The 16,696-nt window shown below is 29.7% G+C and overlaps 1 protein-coding gene across 1 annotated transcript; it reads left to right on the forward strand.

Annotated features, from left to right (window-relative positions):
- The first annotated feature begins 6,030 nt into the window (after window positions 1-6,030).
- On the forward strand, window positions 6,031-16,070 carry LOC113690224 (protein RGF1 INDUCIBLE TRANSCRIPTION FACTOR 1-like). Its single transcript, XM_072050187.1, has 3 exons — window positions 6,031-10,539; window positions 14,085-14,237; window positions 15,765-16,070. The coding sequence occupies exons 1-3, from the start codon at window positions 10,279-10,281 to the stop codon at window positions 15,879-15,881; spliced, it is 531 nt and encodes a 176-aa protein (XP_071906288.1). The 5' UTR covers window positions 6,031-10,278; the 3' UTR covers window positions 15,882-16,070.
- Window positions 16,071-16,696: the final 626 nt, after the last annotated feature.

Raw genomic sequence — 16,696 nt, forward strand, 5'->3', positions numbered from 1 at the left:
TCACCCATCTTGCCACCTCTACTTTCACCTAATAGGCTCCAGACCTAGTGTATCATCCTTAACAACTTCGTCATTAACAGGATTTTCAGTGATGTTAGTAACAATTGCTTATAAACTTGAAGACATTCACAGAATTAAATTATACTTGCAAATCAGGTAGATAATCAAGTAGATATAGATTGATTTATATTCCTTATACTTTTAGCCTCCTTTTATTAATTGAATAATTCATATTCTTAAAAAACAAAATAAAACTTCAGTTAATTAAATGAGTGTCTTCAAAACTGTAAATACACTAAATAAATTAAGAGTAAATCTTTCCTACACTGACGATGTATATACTATCATCGTTAGATTCATGACATGTGTGCAAAAGTTGAATTTTAAATTTAAATTTTGCATAGTTGTCATTCATCAAACATTGATAGTGTATATACTGTTAGTATAAGAAAGATTAATCTATAAATTAATAAATTATTGATTTATTGATTAATGAATATCTCTTTAAATAAATCATATTTGTGTGGTCTCAAGGTTATTAATTTATAGAGGTTTTACTGTACATGCACGATAGATAAATTATTAAGGTAATTATATCTTATAATTTTTTCACCTAAAATTACTCTTATCTTGTATTATAAAGGTTTACATGAGAATTGAAACGATTTGTTTATCTGGATTCAACCAATAGATTAAATGTTATATGGCTAATTCATGGCTAAATATTATTATTACTTTACCCCCTTAACGTTTGGTGCTACTATCAATTTTCCCCTTAATGTTATATTTTAGCCACTTTACCCCCAAGACTAACGGTCAAACTTAATGGAATTTATTAATTAAAATGAAAAGACATGTTTAACCCTTAAAATTATTATCACTTTACCCAAATAAAATATAGTCTCATTATCAATTTACCCCCTAGAGTTATTTTTTAGACAATTTATCCTACCATTAAACCAACTTAATAAGTTAAAAAATTTTAGAAGAAAATACCCTCCTCTTTGCATAATAAAAATAATAAAAAATTTAGAGTGACTCTTCTCCTTTTTAGTATCAAGAAAAAAAGTCAAAGTATTAATTTTTTTTCTTGGCAATCTTATTAATATTGAAAAAAATAAAAAGATGGAGAGGGGGAGGGGGAGGGGGAGGGAGAGGGAGAAAAGGAGAGAGAGAGCTCAATTCTTTTTTTAAAATTACAAATAAAAAAGAATTAAATACTTTTATTATTTTAAAATTATTTCACTTTTTTATTTACCATCAAATTCCAATTCTAATCTCGACAACCTTAAAGTAATAAGTACAATAATGTTAGACTTTTCTTTATTTTCTTTTTTTGCAAAATCTATTTTTTTTGTCTCCTTCTTTCCCATCTCTTTTTCTTTTCCTAGTATTAATAAATGTGAAAAAATAAAATTTGAGAAAATCCTTTTATTTTTATGTTTTTCGGTCTCTTAAAGTGAAAAAAAGGAAGAATAACAATTCCAATTTTTTTATTTTTAATTATATATAAAGAAGGGTAAATATATTTAAAATATTTTGACCATACTAGTTAGATTAATGATGAGGTAACATGCCTAGAAAATAATGTTAGGAACTAACGTGATTGTATCACTATAATCTAAACGAATAAAGTGATAATAACAATGTAGTAATGCGATAAAATAAAAGGGTATTTTTGTCCAAAATTCCTTGACATGTTGAGTTAAATTATTTATGGGGGTAAAGTGACTAAAAGATAACGTTAGGGAGTAAACTGATAGTAGTGATATAGTTTAAGGGGGTAAAGTAATAATAACTCTTTTTTTCTAGCTTTAGTTATTAAGCTTAAGGATGTTAATCACTGGAGTCAATCTAGTAGTCAAAAAGGCTTTTAAGTCTTTTTCACTATCAAGTTTAGAAGTCGAATCCTGTACCTAATAGCTGAAGATAAGAAAGTGATAGAGAGGGGTAAAAAAAAAAGAGTAAATCTTATATACACTGACAGTATATATACTATCACGGTTGGATGCACAACATACATGCAAAATTTGGATTATATATCATGCATCCAATGATGAAAATATATACACTGTCAGTGTATAAAAGATTAATTAAAAAAAAAAGGTTATGAATGTTGTCAGTATGAAATACTTGTTTTGGGCCATGAAAAGCAAATTTGTGTTAATCTTGCGCCTTAGTTTAGAATTAGATGTTAACACTTTTTGGGTGGACCCATTGTATCATATTATTAGATATGAATGATTTATGTGCTTAGTTGGCTTTTCTTTATGATTATTGGAATTGTTTTATGTGCTTGAGAAAACAGGAGTAAGAAATTTCATTAACTTGAAAAACTCATACATGAGATGAATTTGGACTAATTCAAATTGGGCCCGATCCTATTTTCTTGAGCCTTGTTGAATGTGTCTGCACTAGAAAGAGTGCAATTGTCAATCAATTGAGCTTGAGCCCACTAAAGCCCAATCCTTATAACCCAATTAACAGACCTATTTAAGCTCCACTACTGGATATAGATTTTTTACTTAGTATTTGACTATAAGATGAGAGAGTCAAATATTGTTAGGCAGAACAAGAAGACATCTATGAACAAGATAATCAATAGCTGCTTGTATATTGTTATTGTTAGTTTCTACAGAAAAATTTTTATGTTTTTCATGAATGCATTTTGCAATCACTTTTTTATCTCATATACATTAAATCGTTACGGTATATTATTCTACAAAAACTCCTAAAAATAGCAATCCAAACAGCACCTAAACATCCCAATCATTTTGTGGTTTAACAACTTGTATACTATAATATAAAGGTAGAGCATGCTTATGGTATTAACAATTTTTGCCACCTTATGCCGTTCCATATTTACTCTGATTCCACTTAAATTTTAGAACTTCAAAATTTTCCTTAATTTTTTGCATGACATTTTTTAGTGTCAGAATTTCAAAGTTCCATTTCTTCCTCTTTCATGATATTTTTAATTTAATAACTTATTCTATTATACTAAAGAATATATATAATTTTCAAGAAAAAATATGCATTTTTAAGTAAGCACGCTCATTGAGTGTGTAATAAACATTAGCTACATACTAGTTTAAACTGACTGAAATACTGTTACAATGATATACTTTATCACAAAATTAACAATAAGTCAAATAAGTTTAGTTGTTAATATTGAAATCATTCTTGAATAATTTTATTGCCCTTTAATTTCAGTAACGCCTATATTATATTATATGCACGTCTTACTGCTCACTTAGGCATTTGCACTCCAAGCTTTTATGGTTTAATTAATATATAGTTATTAAAACTATAGAAATACAAAGCTTACAAAAGTAATCTTATAAGTTTGATACAAAAGTAATCTTATAAGTGGTTATATTTAATACAATGCATGTCTATTTGCAAGTTTAAAGAATTTAGGACAGTAAGTTGAACCAAATAGAATGTGCAAAGTGTGCAAAATGTACTTTTAAGAGTACAAACTAGATGAGAAACAAGTTAAATGCCAAGTGAAAATTGACTTGTCAATTGCATATTTGTGACGCCCACATGCATAAAAAGCCATTTGTTTTTTTTTTTTGTTGTGCACAAAAAAAAAAAAAAAAAAAACAAAGTGAGAGTGAAATGAAAGTTTGGAGCATAAAATGTATGATACTCATAGATTCTAGGGTACAAATAAAAAATAAGGGTGCATGGTGAAATGAGTTCAATACATATAATATCTTACAAACTCCATGTATTAAAAAGAAAAATTCCATTTATTAAGTATATATACACGCAAGAAGTATGGGGAAGATTTCCATATGAAGATTTCCAAATGAAATTAAATAGTTATGCGTGATCTTACAGGACTGCATCAAGTATTGCAGAGGCAGATTTTGGTTGAGTTTGAAAGTGAAGTTTCCCCGGAACATTACTGGATTCTTTTACTTGCTTCATGAAAAATTCTATACATCTAGTTTACAACGCAACAACGATGATCACTTCTAACTTTTCAACACCAAGTTATGGCCTTTTACCCAAGGCTACTCGGGGATGATTGTAACCTCTGCAGCTATTGCAGTACTTAAATAAACTAACATAACCCAAACTATATTTGTCCAAAAACTTTAAAATTAATGCCATTAGAAACTAGATTCAGGGTACTACAAATCTCCAGAAGACATTGTTCTGCGACGGGGACCATAAGTGGGTCTAAATTCAGTCAAAATTCAATGGTTTCCAGTCATAACCGATGCAGAGTTCCATTTTTCAGCCAAGTTGTCGGGTTTTCTGGCGTTTATGGACAATGGACTAGTACTAGAATTTTATCCTGTTAGAAAGCTCTTCAAGTCTCGTTTCAAACGCAATTGACAACACTTGATTTTGACCTTTCTATACCAAGTTATGGCCAATTTGCTAAAGCTGTGCAAGGAAAACTGTTACTTCTACTGGTTCGGATTTCTTTACAAGCTTTTGCATACGAATTGCTCAATGCAAATTCAATTCAAGGTCTTCCGGGATACATATAGAACTCATTTATAATCCATTCTAAACAAAAGTATACTGAGTATATAATAAATTAGTATGAAAGTCCTCATTTTGGAAACATTTTAAACCAGTTTAAGAAATGAATGGATTTGATCAGAAACTCCTCACCTTAGCAAGCCTAGAGAAATCAGCTTGAAGCCATGCTATTCTTCTTCAAAACTCTAGCTACTGAATTCTATTTTTCCTTCCTCTTTTCTAGCAGCCAAACTTATGCTATTTCTATTCTTTACCTAAGCCACTCCTTGCTTTTGTTTTTCTTCTGCTCTTTTCCAAAACCAGTCTAGCTTTCATTTCCCCTTTTGCCGATATTGTTTGTTATATTTTCAACAAAACTTTGGAAGTCTTGCTATTCAGTCTAATGTGAAATCACCAATTCCTTGTTGGTTGTTTGTCTCCAAGGGTTTAAAGGGCAATAGCTCATGCTTGCTTATTGCCACTTGTTCTTTCTACATTTTGGTCCCCAAATTTTGAGGCAGGTCATGATGAAGTCCTAAATAAAATCTAAATCTATGAATTGACCTCATGAGTTGGTCCAAACATGCAAATAATTCAAATTAAAGAACACTAAAGTTCTTAACTCTTTTTTTTTGCTAACCCCAGATTAGTTTAAAAGTAATCCAACGTAGGCAAACTCATAAAATATAAATTTTTGAAAAATGGAGTCGTCACAACAACAACTTTTACTCGAATCATTTGATCTTGATTCACCTATAAAAATCCTATAAAGATTTGAATTAATTTTCTAAAGAAAATTTACAAATGCACAGTTAGCAAAATATGGGGATTTGAATTATATATACATTAACTATCACATTTACCCTTTAATTTCTTTTCATTTTGTTGTTTACAGTGTTTTAAATGATTATGCAAATTGTACCACAAACTTTGAAATAAATAGTGGGAAGTTGTATATTATTTAGAGTTGGAGTCTTACAAGCAATCAAACTAACAAACTAGGAATATGTGGTACTTGAGTTCTTTAAAAATGACAACTCATGTTCAAGACATTTTATGTTTTTAAAATTTTGAAGGACAAATAAGTGATTTAACAAAAGCATAAAAACTTTAAAATTTGAGATAATATTGATTAAATATACAAAAGAAAAGAAATTTGGTCTCTAATGTGATATGTACATGTCTATACATATGGAAAGTTTTTAAAGATATGTATAAATATAATATTCTTTACCTTTGATATTTTCCATTTTAAGTGGAAGAATTGTATGAATTCAGTATTTTTGGGGGTGTTTTCCAAAACTTACACTATAGTATTATATGTGAAAAACTTGTCACTATAGTTATTTGTCAGGGTGCTTTTTAAAATTTAAAATTTTATTGAGATATTATTAACAATTATTTAACTGTCTTTGCCACAACCACCCACCATCACCCACCATTACCACTCGCCATCACCTCCACCCACCACTGCCACCACTGCAACCATCTAGCTACTCCTCTCTCCTCCCTCTTTTTCTTCTTCCTCTCTCCTCTTCCTTTTCCTTTCCTTCCCTCTCTCACACCCCTTTCCCTTCCCTTCCCCCATCCCCCCTTCCCATTTTCGCAACTAGACTTGGTCGCTGGAATAGGGAAAGGAGGGAAGGAGAGAAGAGAGGAAGGGAAGAGGGAGAAAGAAAAAGGAGGGGAAAGAGGAGGGGGAAGATGGAGAAAGAACAAGGAGGGAAGAGGAAGGAGAAATGAGAAGAAAAAGGGGGAAAAGAGGGAGAAGAGAGGAGGGGAAGTGGCGGTGGTGGTAGTGCTGGGTGGTGGTAGGTAGTGGTGATGGATGATGGATAAGAGAAAAAGAGGGGGTAGGATTTGGTATGTGTCTATGTATACACACATGTATACATACATATATACATGCACGCGCAAGCGCGCACGCACACACACACACACATATATATATGTATGCATGCATGCATGTATGTATGTATTTCTATTAGGTGTATTTAAAAATTTTGAAGTGGTTTTGGGGTGTCTTTGAAGTTGTTTTCAGATTGTATTATTGTAAACTCCAAAAACAAAAACGCTTATTTCAAAAATAGGAAAATTCATACGGAGCCCATTGTTTTATGACTTGTAACGGATGCCAGGTAGAGTACTATACAAGGTGGGCCCTTATTTTCTTGTCCTCTTTTTTTATGATTTTTATCTCAACATTATCACATGTTAGGATTTTTTACTATAAATTTTACTCAAAATAATTTGAGTTTTGTTGTCTATTCTATGTTACACTTTCCCATTTCATTTTAGTAAAGAATTCGATAAAAGAAAGAAGAAAATAAGGGCTAGATTTTCCATTCAATTCAACCAACAGGTACGTAAACCTTCAAATAGTTCTTATCCAACCAAATTGTATTGATTAATTTTTTAATTTCAATATCTGCAATGAATTGAAGTGGCCATTGTTCAATATTTGGTAATCAACATGATGATTTCAAGTACTGTATTGGTGATATGTAATTTTATCAAAATCAACAATTTTTTTTATGTAAATTCATCAAAATCAACATTTCTTATGCACGGAAAAATTGTCTGACAGTCTAAATTTAACTTATTGTTTCATGGAATATAGTCTGATGTGTAGTTTTTGATGTATAGCCTATCCTAACTTCTAGATTGGTTGATACAAGAGCTATAAATGTGTCTTTCTTGATCTTCTTGATGTGAGATGAACACACAAAGGACTTGAAAATTGTACTATAAATAATTCAAGATCTCATCATATATAATTGTGCAATTGGCATAACTCTATTAAATTTTTTCTTGTAATTAATTTAATTTTTATCACAAATTTATTGCACACATATTATATTAATATGTATTGCTAATGATTCTAGAGATGTTTGAACTTAGAAATAAGAAACTTATATGCTATTAGAACTCTCTAAGAACAATAATTATTTGATAATCATATAGAAGACTATTAAAGCCTTTTTTTTACCCAATTATAATTTTTTCTAGTTATTAGGAGAATCCCTTTCAAAATTCTCCTACTTGAAAATTTGGAAGTTGAACTCCTAGCCTCTTTAGGGTAAGTGTCTGTACTAACACCCATGCCTAACTTTCTCAAAATATGTATTATTAGCTTAAATGGTTATTACTTAAAAGTATTCGACAAAAGTGCAAATAGCCAAAAATATAAATTACACTTGAATATGGGAGATGATGAGCAATAACCTATCCATAAACTGTGAACATACACTCAAAGAATATGATATTTGTATTGTTGTAGCATATAGGTTTTACTTTTTAATCCCTATAATAGCTTAATAGTCAAAGTATATATCTTCTATATAATATAGATTAGAATTTCAATGAGAATTCCTTTTCTTGTTTTTAGAGTTTATGTGCATGATACATAAAACAAGAGTCCTTATCTTTCTTACAACTAATAAAGGAACTCCATTTCTTCTCGGGAATTAAATGGATTAACATACCAACCACGAATGCTTGATTTTTGAGTTAGGAAGCTATGCTGCGAGTTATGACCTCTCTTTTCGGGCCACTATTTTTGCAAGCAATAGAATAATGCCCGTACAAATTCTCTTATTTGTCTTATAGTTGCTTATAAGGCTTTTTTTTTTTTATTTTATTTGTTCTTCTTATAGTTCTTCGTTTGGGTATCATTTTTTCACCATTAGGATTTTATTTGGTAACTTTTTAGCTATATTTTCCTGATGATTTTTGTTCGTTGATTACATACCCAACTCTCTTAACTTTCTTAAGACTATTAGAACGAGAACAAGGGCTAAACTTTGCTTTGATCCGTCTTACCTGAAGAGGCTTTGTTAAAGCTAAAAAAAACATTAGACGAAATTAAACAACTAAAGCTACTTGGACAAGCGAAGAAAGTATTTTGAAAAGCATCCTGCTAAAGCAATAAGGAGGGCATTGGGAAATTCTTAATGGAATATTCTGGCCTTCGTTCTCGACTCCGGTCTCGAATTACAATCTTAATATTATTTTCTCCTTTTGTTAGAATAACCTAAAATTCTCTCTTAGTGTCCGTTAATGTGAACCTTGGTATCTTTGGACTTTAGAATGATATTAATTACCTAACTTTGTAGATAGTTACCATCAACACATTACATAAATATGTGCATACAAATTTGTATGAATATGAATAATATGATATATTATTGTCTATTATTTTTTGCATGACTACATTATCCTTATAATTTCATTGAGAAGTCAAAATATGGATGAGATTTTTTGTTAAATCTACATGATATTTCTTCGTATTATTTTTATGAAGTAGAACTTATTGGTCATAAAATATTTTATCAGGCACTTTTTCCTTGACAATTAAAGTAGGTTTTTACCTATCCTCTTGATTGTTCAATCAAAAATTTAAGAGAAGAGCAAGTTTTAGATAACTAATTATTTATTAGATATTTTACTATCTATTAACTGTAAATTTTGAATTTCGTGAGGCGTTGACATATATTGCTGATTTCAACTTCACAAAAAAATTATCAATTATTTCCATGATAGAAATAATAATTTCAGAGAAGTACTACTTAGGAGTCAATATGTGTTTTATTTGCCAAGTGGCAAACCAAATTGGTGAAGATACAAATCAATGGATTTTTTTTTTACCTCCCAACGCTCCCCACTCTTTTTCCATCCCCAACTATGAGATCTAGAATTCAAACCTTGAACCTAATAGCAAATTAATAAAGTTTAACACAAAAATTAAATTGATATTGGCACTTATGTAGATAATTTTTCAAACATGTTAGCCATAAAGCATGATATTTTGAATAACAAATATTTGATTTTTTATTTAATGACAAGTATTAATATAAAGGCATAAAAAGAAGCACTTATACAACTTCGCTAATAACTTTATCTAAATAGAACTAGAAGAAGAAGTAATTCACCAGTAAGACTACTTTTCTTCATCAACATCTAAAAGTGGGTGAAGTTCTAAAAAGAAAGAAATAATTGTAGAAAATATGAAAACAACTTATAAGCACTAGATGCTTAGAAGTTCTTTACTCATTTTAGTATGATATTTTTCTCTTAAATTACTTTCTATCAATTGCATGAGGAAATAAGGACCCTCATTTATCTTAAAAATTTTAATTTCATAGTCTTCTAAATTTGTACTTGATACAAGGATTTGTATTTTGTAATTGAATTGTTTGTACTAAAAGACAGCCAAATAATTGCAAAATTATAACAACCTTCATCAAGGTTTCTCAATGTGAAAAGTAAATTGAAGTATTTGATAGAGGTCATTACAATTTTAGAAACTGAGATAACAAATTCAAGACATATAGCTATGATTAATTATTTTGTATATATGCATGCATCTACAACTATATGATGTATTTTAAACTAGGTCTACATAGGCTTAAGAAACCAATAATATTTAATATCTTCCTGTTTTGATTGTTAATTTTATATGGTAAATTATTCCTAAAATCAAATTGGTATCATACATTGATTGATTCCTTAAAAGAAATAGGTGTTATATTTAGTTCTAGAGGAAGTTTTATTCTCTCTTAATTTAGTTGAAAAACTAGGAGTTAATTTAGTATTGTTATTGTTGTTACTTATCAAATGTTTGTCAGAACATCTTTAAGATAAAAATGTCAACAAAATTCATGCTACATATTTTTTCTTGGATTTCTTTCTAAATTTAAAAGAATATTGTATAATGCCTTAAAACTTGAAATTTATAATCTCAGCAAAAACTTACCTATTCTACTTTGGCCATATATTGCTTTCTAGGAAGAAATGGATGTGCAATTTGAAAATTTCCCAAAATGGCTCGACTCCTTCTTGCAGAGGACCTTTTTTGGATCTTGCTTGAACCATGAGCTGCAAAAGAATGAATTGAATAGGTACTGCATCACTTGTGATCTAGATGCTTGCAGGTATTGTGTCTCATCTGGTCTACATAACGAACACACGCTACTCAAAATACATCGGCATGTCTACAAAGATGTTGTGCCCTTGGATGAGATGGAGACTCATATGGATTGCACAAAGATCCAGGTAGTTTGAATTAATTTTAAAAGTAATAGACATATGAACTATATTAGTTTTCATTTTTGGTTCCATGAAAAATGTAAATTATAAGGCTTTCAATTTTCAACCTTGTCCAAGTAACTTTTCGGGATAATAGGTCTATGGAAAATTTATATCTCATCTATGCTTTTGATCTTGCCTTATTTTTCTCTTGTATTTAGAAAGACCTTCATTCTACTTGTATAAATTGCTCTACCCTCATATCCAAAAGTTGGATGATCTATAAGATATACAATTTTTATTTTAAAAGACAACTAATTTCTTTTCGTTATAAAGAATTTAGTCCTACAACATTTTAGCGCAAAAAATCTGAATTGCATTCAAACTATTAAGTTGATCAACTTTTAGCCCTTCAACAATTAAGTATATATTTTTACCCTCGAACTAGTAAAATGGTATATTCCCCACCCTTTTGGCTAGAGATAATTTTGAAAATCTCCTCAAGATTTATGTTAATATTACTTGGCACATTTAGAGTTTCAAAAATATCACTAATCTCACGTAAAATTGTACCTTTTGTAACAATCTCACCTTGTATCATTAATAAGAGAGATATATTTTCCTCCCAATTCTACCTTTCTGTATTGTCTTATGCCGAATTTTCTACCAAATTGATTATAATATCATATGTTTTGCCTAAAAATTTTCTTTGCTGTAATATTTTGTCTAAAAATGGTTAAAGTAGTGAAGATGGTTTTGTGAATTCTCGTGCTATGATAGTGATTAATAATCCTATCTCATTGATATGGTAGTTGAGTGATATTCTTGAAACTTCAAAGGTGTTAAGAGATATTACCATAAATCTCAGGGGAGGTTTCTGAAATCATCTCTAGCCAAAAGAGTGAAAATTATATCCTTTTATAAGTTCGAGGGGGTAATAATATGCACTTCATAGTTGAAGGGCTAAAAGTCAACTAACTATATAATTTGAGAGCCATTTAGATTTATTGTCCAATTTTTTATTTCTTGCAATTATTTATCCAAGAACTATGGTTTTACACCAATCTAGTCTTTTAGTAGTTGTTTTGACCAAATCTTGTATTTTTGACACTACTGACTACTAAGTAATGGGGCATGTTTGAATATATTTAGCCTCACATAGTCACATGACATCAAACATGTTAAATTTATATTAGTATCTAATTAAGTATCAAAAGATTTGATTTTGAATGCCTCAAAATCTCCAATTCAATTCGCTTTAAGTAGACATACTCTCTAAAATTTTGCTTAATGTCTAGTTTGATTCACACTGCTTGTTTCAAACTGCATACTTTTAATCGAATGTCTAATTTGTTTCTAATTATACTCAAAATAAAAAATACTATAGTTGGTAAATTTCTCAAGGTTCTCAGAAGTTGCTCAAGATAGATTCATTTATGTTTGTTCTTCATTTTGAAAACTTCATCTGGTCTAAATTAACATAAGGTACTCCATCTAAACAAACATACGGTTAATGTACCATAACAATTTGGTTGGAATGGTGCCTACTCCACTCTATAACAACCTTTGAAACACAAGTTTAGCTACTTATTTTAAGTATCCTAATATTTTTTTTGAAATTGCCATGATTTTACTGATGGTATTGAATTAGCTCTAATTCACTGGCTTTCACCTAACTTTAAATATCTCTATAGGCATTGTATGATTTCATAAGGGAAATTATATTCCAAAATTCCTAGTACAATCATTTCTAGATTTATAACTTTGACTTCGAGCCTAGTTTTTGAAACTTATATCATTTGGCCTTGATTTTGATGAAACATTCATGCTCTTGGCCTATTCATAGGGAGACCTCTCTCTTGTTAGTTTTCTTCTACAAAGTTTGTTAAAAAAATTTTATAAGAAAACTTATATCTATCCCAATCTTTTAAAATTGTTTGGTTTACTTTCATTTGCCTTCACTTGAAAAAGTACTTCAATTATGATTATTATTTAGCTCTAGAGAGAATTCAATATGAGGTCATCACTCACCTAGAAAATTCTTAGTTGTTCAAAAGGACTGAATTATACTTTATTTTTATTATCTGTTTGGGTGTTCAATTTTCTGATATAAAATCAAGACAATGTGAAAATTTGTTTTGTTTTTTTTGCTATTGCTTAAAAGGTATCATAGTAGGATGATAATGAGTCAAAGAGATAAAATTGCAATATGAAACTTTCTTTTCTATTCTTGAAGATATTAAATCAATATTCATGGCAAAGATTAGTTTGAGTTTTCATTAATGTGACATTATTTAAAATATTTCTTTCCATTTTAAACTAGTTGTTATATGACAAAAATGTTTTTAGAAAAAGAAAAATAATGATGGCATACCCATAGTTTTAATTAGGAAAAAGGTATTCTACAAATACACTTTTGTGAAACTTAACAAGTAACCTATATATATATATATATATATGTCTCGTCAGTAGGATTTGTGGAGTTTCTTTGTTTGTCAAACAAAGAACTTTTCTCAGTTAGTTTTGAAAATTTTGAAAGTAAAATACAATTCCACTATTCTATATTTACTTTTTAATGCATATAAAAGTTTTACATCAAAATTATTTTTAAATAAGTACTATATCAGTTTAGCATAAAAACTTGAGTGGCCAAGACACCATGTCTTTTTAAAATTATAAACATGATGTCTTCAATGTATATATGAAATCCATTAAGAGGTATATTGTGAAAAATTAAATGAAGTACCTATCTTCGTCTTGTTCACAACCTATATCCGGACAGTTTGTTTAAAATTTAATGCCCTTATATTCACAATTTTGGACTTCTTAATCATTTTAATACTAAAAAGGTGAAAATTCTGTGAATGTGGTGTGAATATGAATTAATTTTGTCACCCCAAATGAAATTATTATCTTTTCAAGTCAGATCAAGGTGTAGAACAAATATATTAGATCAAAATCTATGGACCTGGATTTTTTGAGTTTTTGGTCGACTAAGCGAAATACCTTTAACAGCAAATTCAAGGTATTTTTATCAATCTAAAATAATCTTGTTGTAGCCTCATGTTGAACTCAACTTAGGGTACTAGCAATCTAAAAAATCATTAGTAGAAGAAAGACAAAACTCTCTACTAGCTATCAAGAAAATATGTACAAATGATTACATATCTTTGCATTGTGATGGCAATAAATAAAACTAATATACATCCACTATCATATTTACAATGATATATCATACTTATAGTAATGAGTTCTAAGGATAGCTTGTTTTGTAGCAATAAATCATATTCATGCTTTGGCAAGTGAGTTTTTTGGGTGTTGGTCTAAAATTTTACTGTAACTTACAGTAGAAGTTTTTAAAAAAAATTTTGAAGTGTGTTTTTTTTTTAATATTTTGAAGTGTACAGTTTAAAAATTTTGAAAATTTTTTTGAGGTTACTGTAGCTAAAGTTTTTAAAAAACTTGTAGCAGACAAACTTGGCAAAAACCTTGGCTGCCAAACAAGGCGCCCTTATCTTACTTTTTCTCTTATGCTAATGAAATTTTTTTGATTTTTGATTTTTCCAATTCAGCCATACAAATGCAACAAAAAATGGGTTATTGCTTTGAATCCTCTTCCGCACTGTGGTTCAGGTGCACAAATTGAGGGAGATGTATCATGTGATGTGTGTAAGAGAAGATTGAATGACCCTGATCAGTATCGCTATTGTTGTATTGCCTGCAAGGTAGAATAGACTAGAAATCAATTCTTCTGTAAGTTTTCACATTGTTTTGTATTTTTTTTAAGGTTGCATCATTATGGTAACACATCTCTTAGTTCCTTTTGTTAAAGGATAAAAAATTCTATGATGTAAATACATGATTTTGAATCCTGCAATGTGCTGCTAAATGGGAGGGTAGTAGGGAGATTTCAATAGTTCAAATTTTCCAATCAATTTCATTTGCAAGTATAAAAAAATTAAAAAGTTCAAAACCATAGGTATACTTTTTAATTTTGCATGTCCAATGGCATTACTATTCTACAAAATGAAAGTAAAATTAATAAATAGTAAAAGTGATTTAAACTATGTTCTATACAAAAAAGTAGCAAGTGATATACATACTTTGGTATTTTTAAGATTTTTTTTGGTGCTTACAAAATAACTTGTTGGACAAATTCAAAACATCAATTCGCCCATCTCTCAAACTTAGATAAATAGGTGGATTTAATTCTAAGGATTGGTATATAAGTGCAATGCATCTCTTTCATATGTAGAATATTTTGCAAGTATGAGAAATTGACTTCCCTTACTATATACTCCCTCCATCCACTATCACTACCGTGGCCTTATAGTCATTTTGGACCATAAGAGATAATTTTAAAAAAATAAAGGAAAAAATATAGTAATTCTCTACTTATAAGCATACATTTTCTCCTTGTTCTATCATAAACTACCTTTATAATATTACTTTAGGATCATCACATTTATCAGGTTATATTACTATAAGACATGCTAAAATGAGGGTTTTAGAAAAGAAGAATGGTGAAGTAGAGACATGGATGAGATATTGAGACATTAGGAGTGGGCTTGCAAAATATAAAAAAAAATAGAACAATATAGGAATAGGCTAATCTATGTTGGCTACAAATAGGTGCTGACATTCTCGTAAGTAACATAAAGAGGATGTTTTCATAAGGGGACTTTCAGTATCGTCACCATATAAGGGTGATATAGACTCGAGATTCGAGAGTTAGTGGTTGAAAAGGGAACTAATTATGTGATTTGGCATCGAGAAAGGGCTTTTGAGAGAGTGGGAAATAGATGCAGATTAAAATCTAAGGATGATTGTAATGAAAGATATAAGAGGTAGGAGTATGAAAGACAACTTGTGATATGGCATTGTTGAATAGAGGAGTTTAAAAGGATGAAAAATGTGTTTAAGTTAGAGTACATGATTAGATGAAAGTCAATGAAATATCAATTGGATTAGATGTACTTTTTAAATATTAATGGGCAAAAAAAAATTTTTTTTTTTTGGTTTAGTCTAAGCAAATTCTATCATATTGATATTCCAAGGTAGTGTAAAGCCATGATTCAAAGTTGTTGGTGTTGCTTGGAATTGAGTGAAAGTTCAAAGAATACAAGGCAATTAATGACTCTTTACTCCATATGTGGTTGCTTTACATTGTACCATCCTTTTCTTATTTAGTCGGAATTTAAAGACTTATCGTGATTATGCATTCTTGTTTCTTTTCACTTGAATATCTATAGGTGGAAGCATTTTCAAGGAAGAGAAAAGAGATGGAGGGTTCATCACTAGAGTGTACAATTGTTGAAAGGCCAAAGCGCAGAAGAAAGGGAGTCCCTCAAAGAGCTCATTTTTATTAGGTCTGGACTGCATGTACCATCTACTGATCCATGCTTTAGACATAATATCTACCAATCCAATTCAACATTACTGTTGCCTTGTGAGCTTCAATTTTCACCAACATAAGTGGGAAAGTTTGAGACTAATTCGATCCAACTTTGGATTTTGGTTCAACTTTTATTCTATTGAACTTGGTTAATTGTATGGGATAATTTGGTCACAATTTGAATTTTTTGATGGTTGATGCTGTTAATTGACAATTTGAGATTGTCTTGTGGTAAACTTATTAGGACTTAAAGTAGAAATTGGTTCATTAAGTTTTCATGGGTTCTTTTTATGGATTAAGTTCAAATGATAGTAGACTTGGTTGTCTTGGAATCAGCCTTCCTCTTTGATTAGCCCCATTCATAGGCAGCATTATACAATTCATGACTTGGAAGCTTATATTTAACCTTAAAATTCAAAAAACAGGTGACAATAGCGTTTCTTATCTGAAACCATACAAGTTCTTTTATTTTTTGTTTGGATGCAGGTAATAACTATATATTGTCTGTGGAGCCAGTAGCTCAACCAGGCGAAGTTTTTCCTCTTATTTATGTTTATCAAATAAATGTTTTCAAAAGTTGCAATAGGGTAGTAATATTGGAAAATTATCCCATTGAAGAATGGGTTTTAATATTATTGTTTAATATTTTTTGTTACAATAAGAATAAATTTATCATAATACACACTAAACAATTTTTAGAATTTTTTGCCAAAATAACTATCTTGCTAAAAAATATTCGCATGGTAATACACTTTCAAATTTTATTTCGATAATGATGTTATTATTGCC

The sequence above is a fragment of the Coffea arabica genome, chromosome 5c, assembly GCF_036785885.1.
Source record: "Coffea arabica cultivar ET-39 chromosome 5c, Coffea Arabica ET-39 HiFi, whole genome shotgun sequence".
NCBI classification, from domain to species: domain Eukaryota; kingdom Viridiplantae; phylum Streptophyta; class Magnoliopsida; order Gentianales; family Rubiaceae; genus Coffea; species Coffea arabica.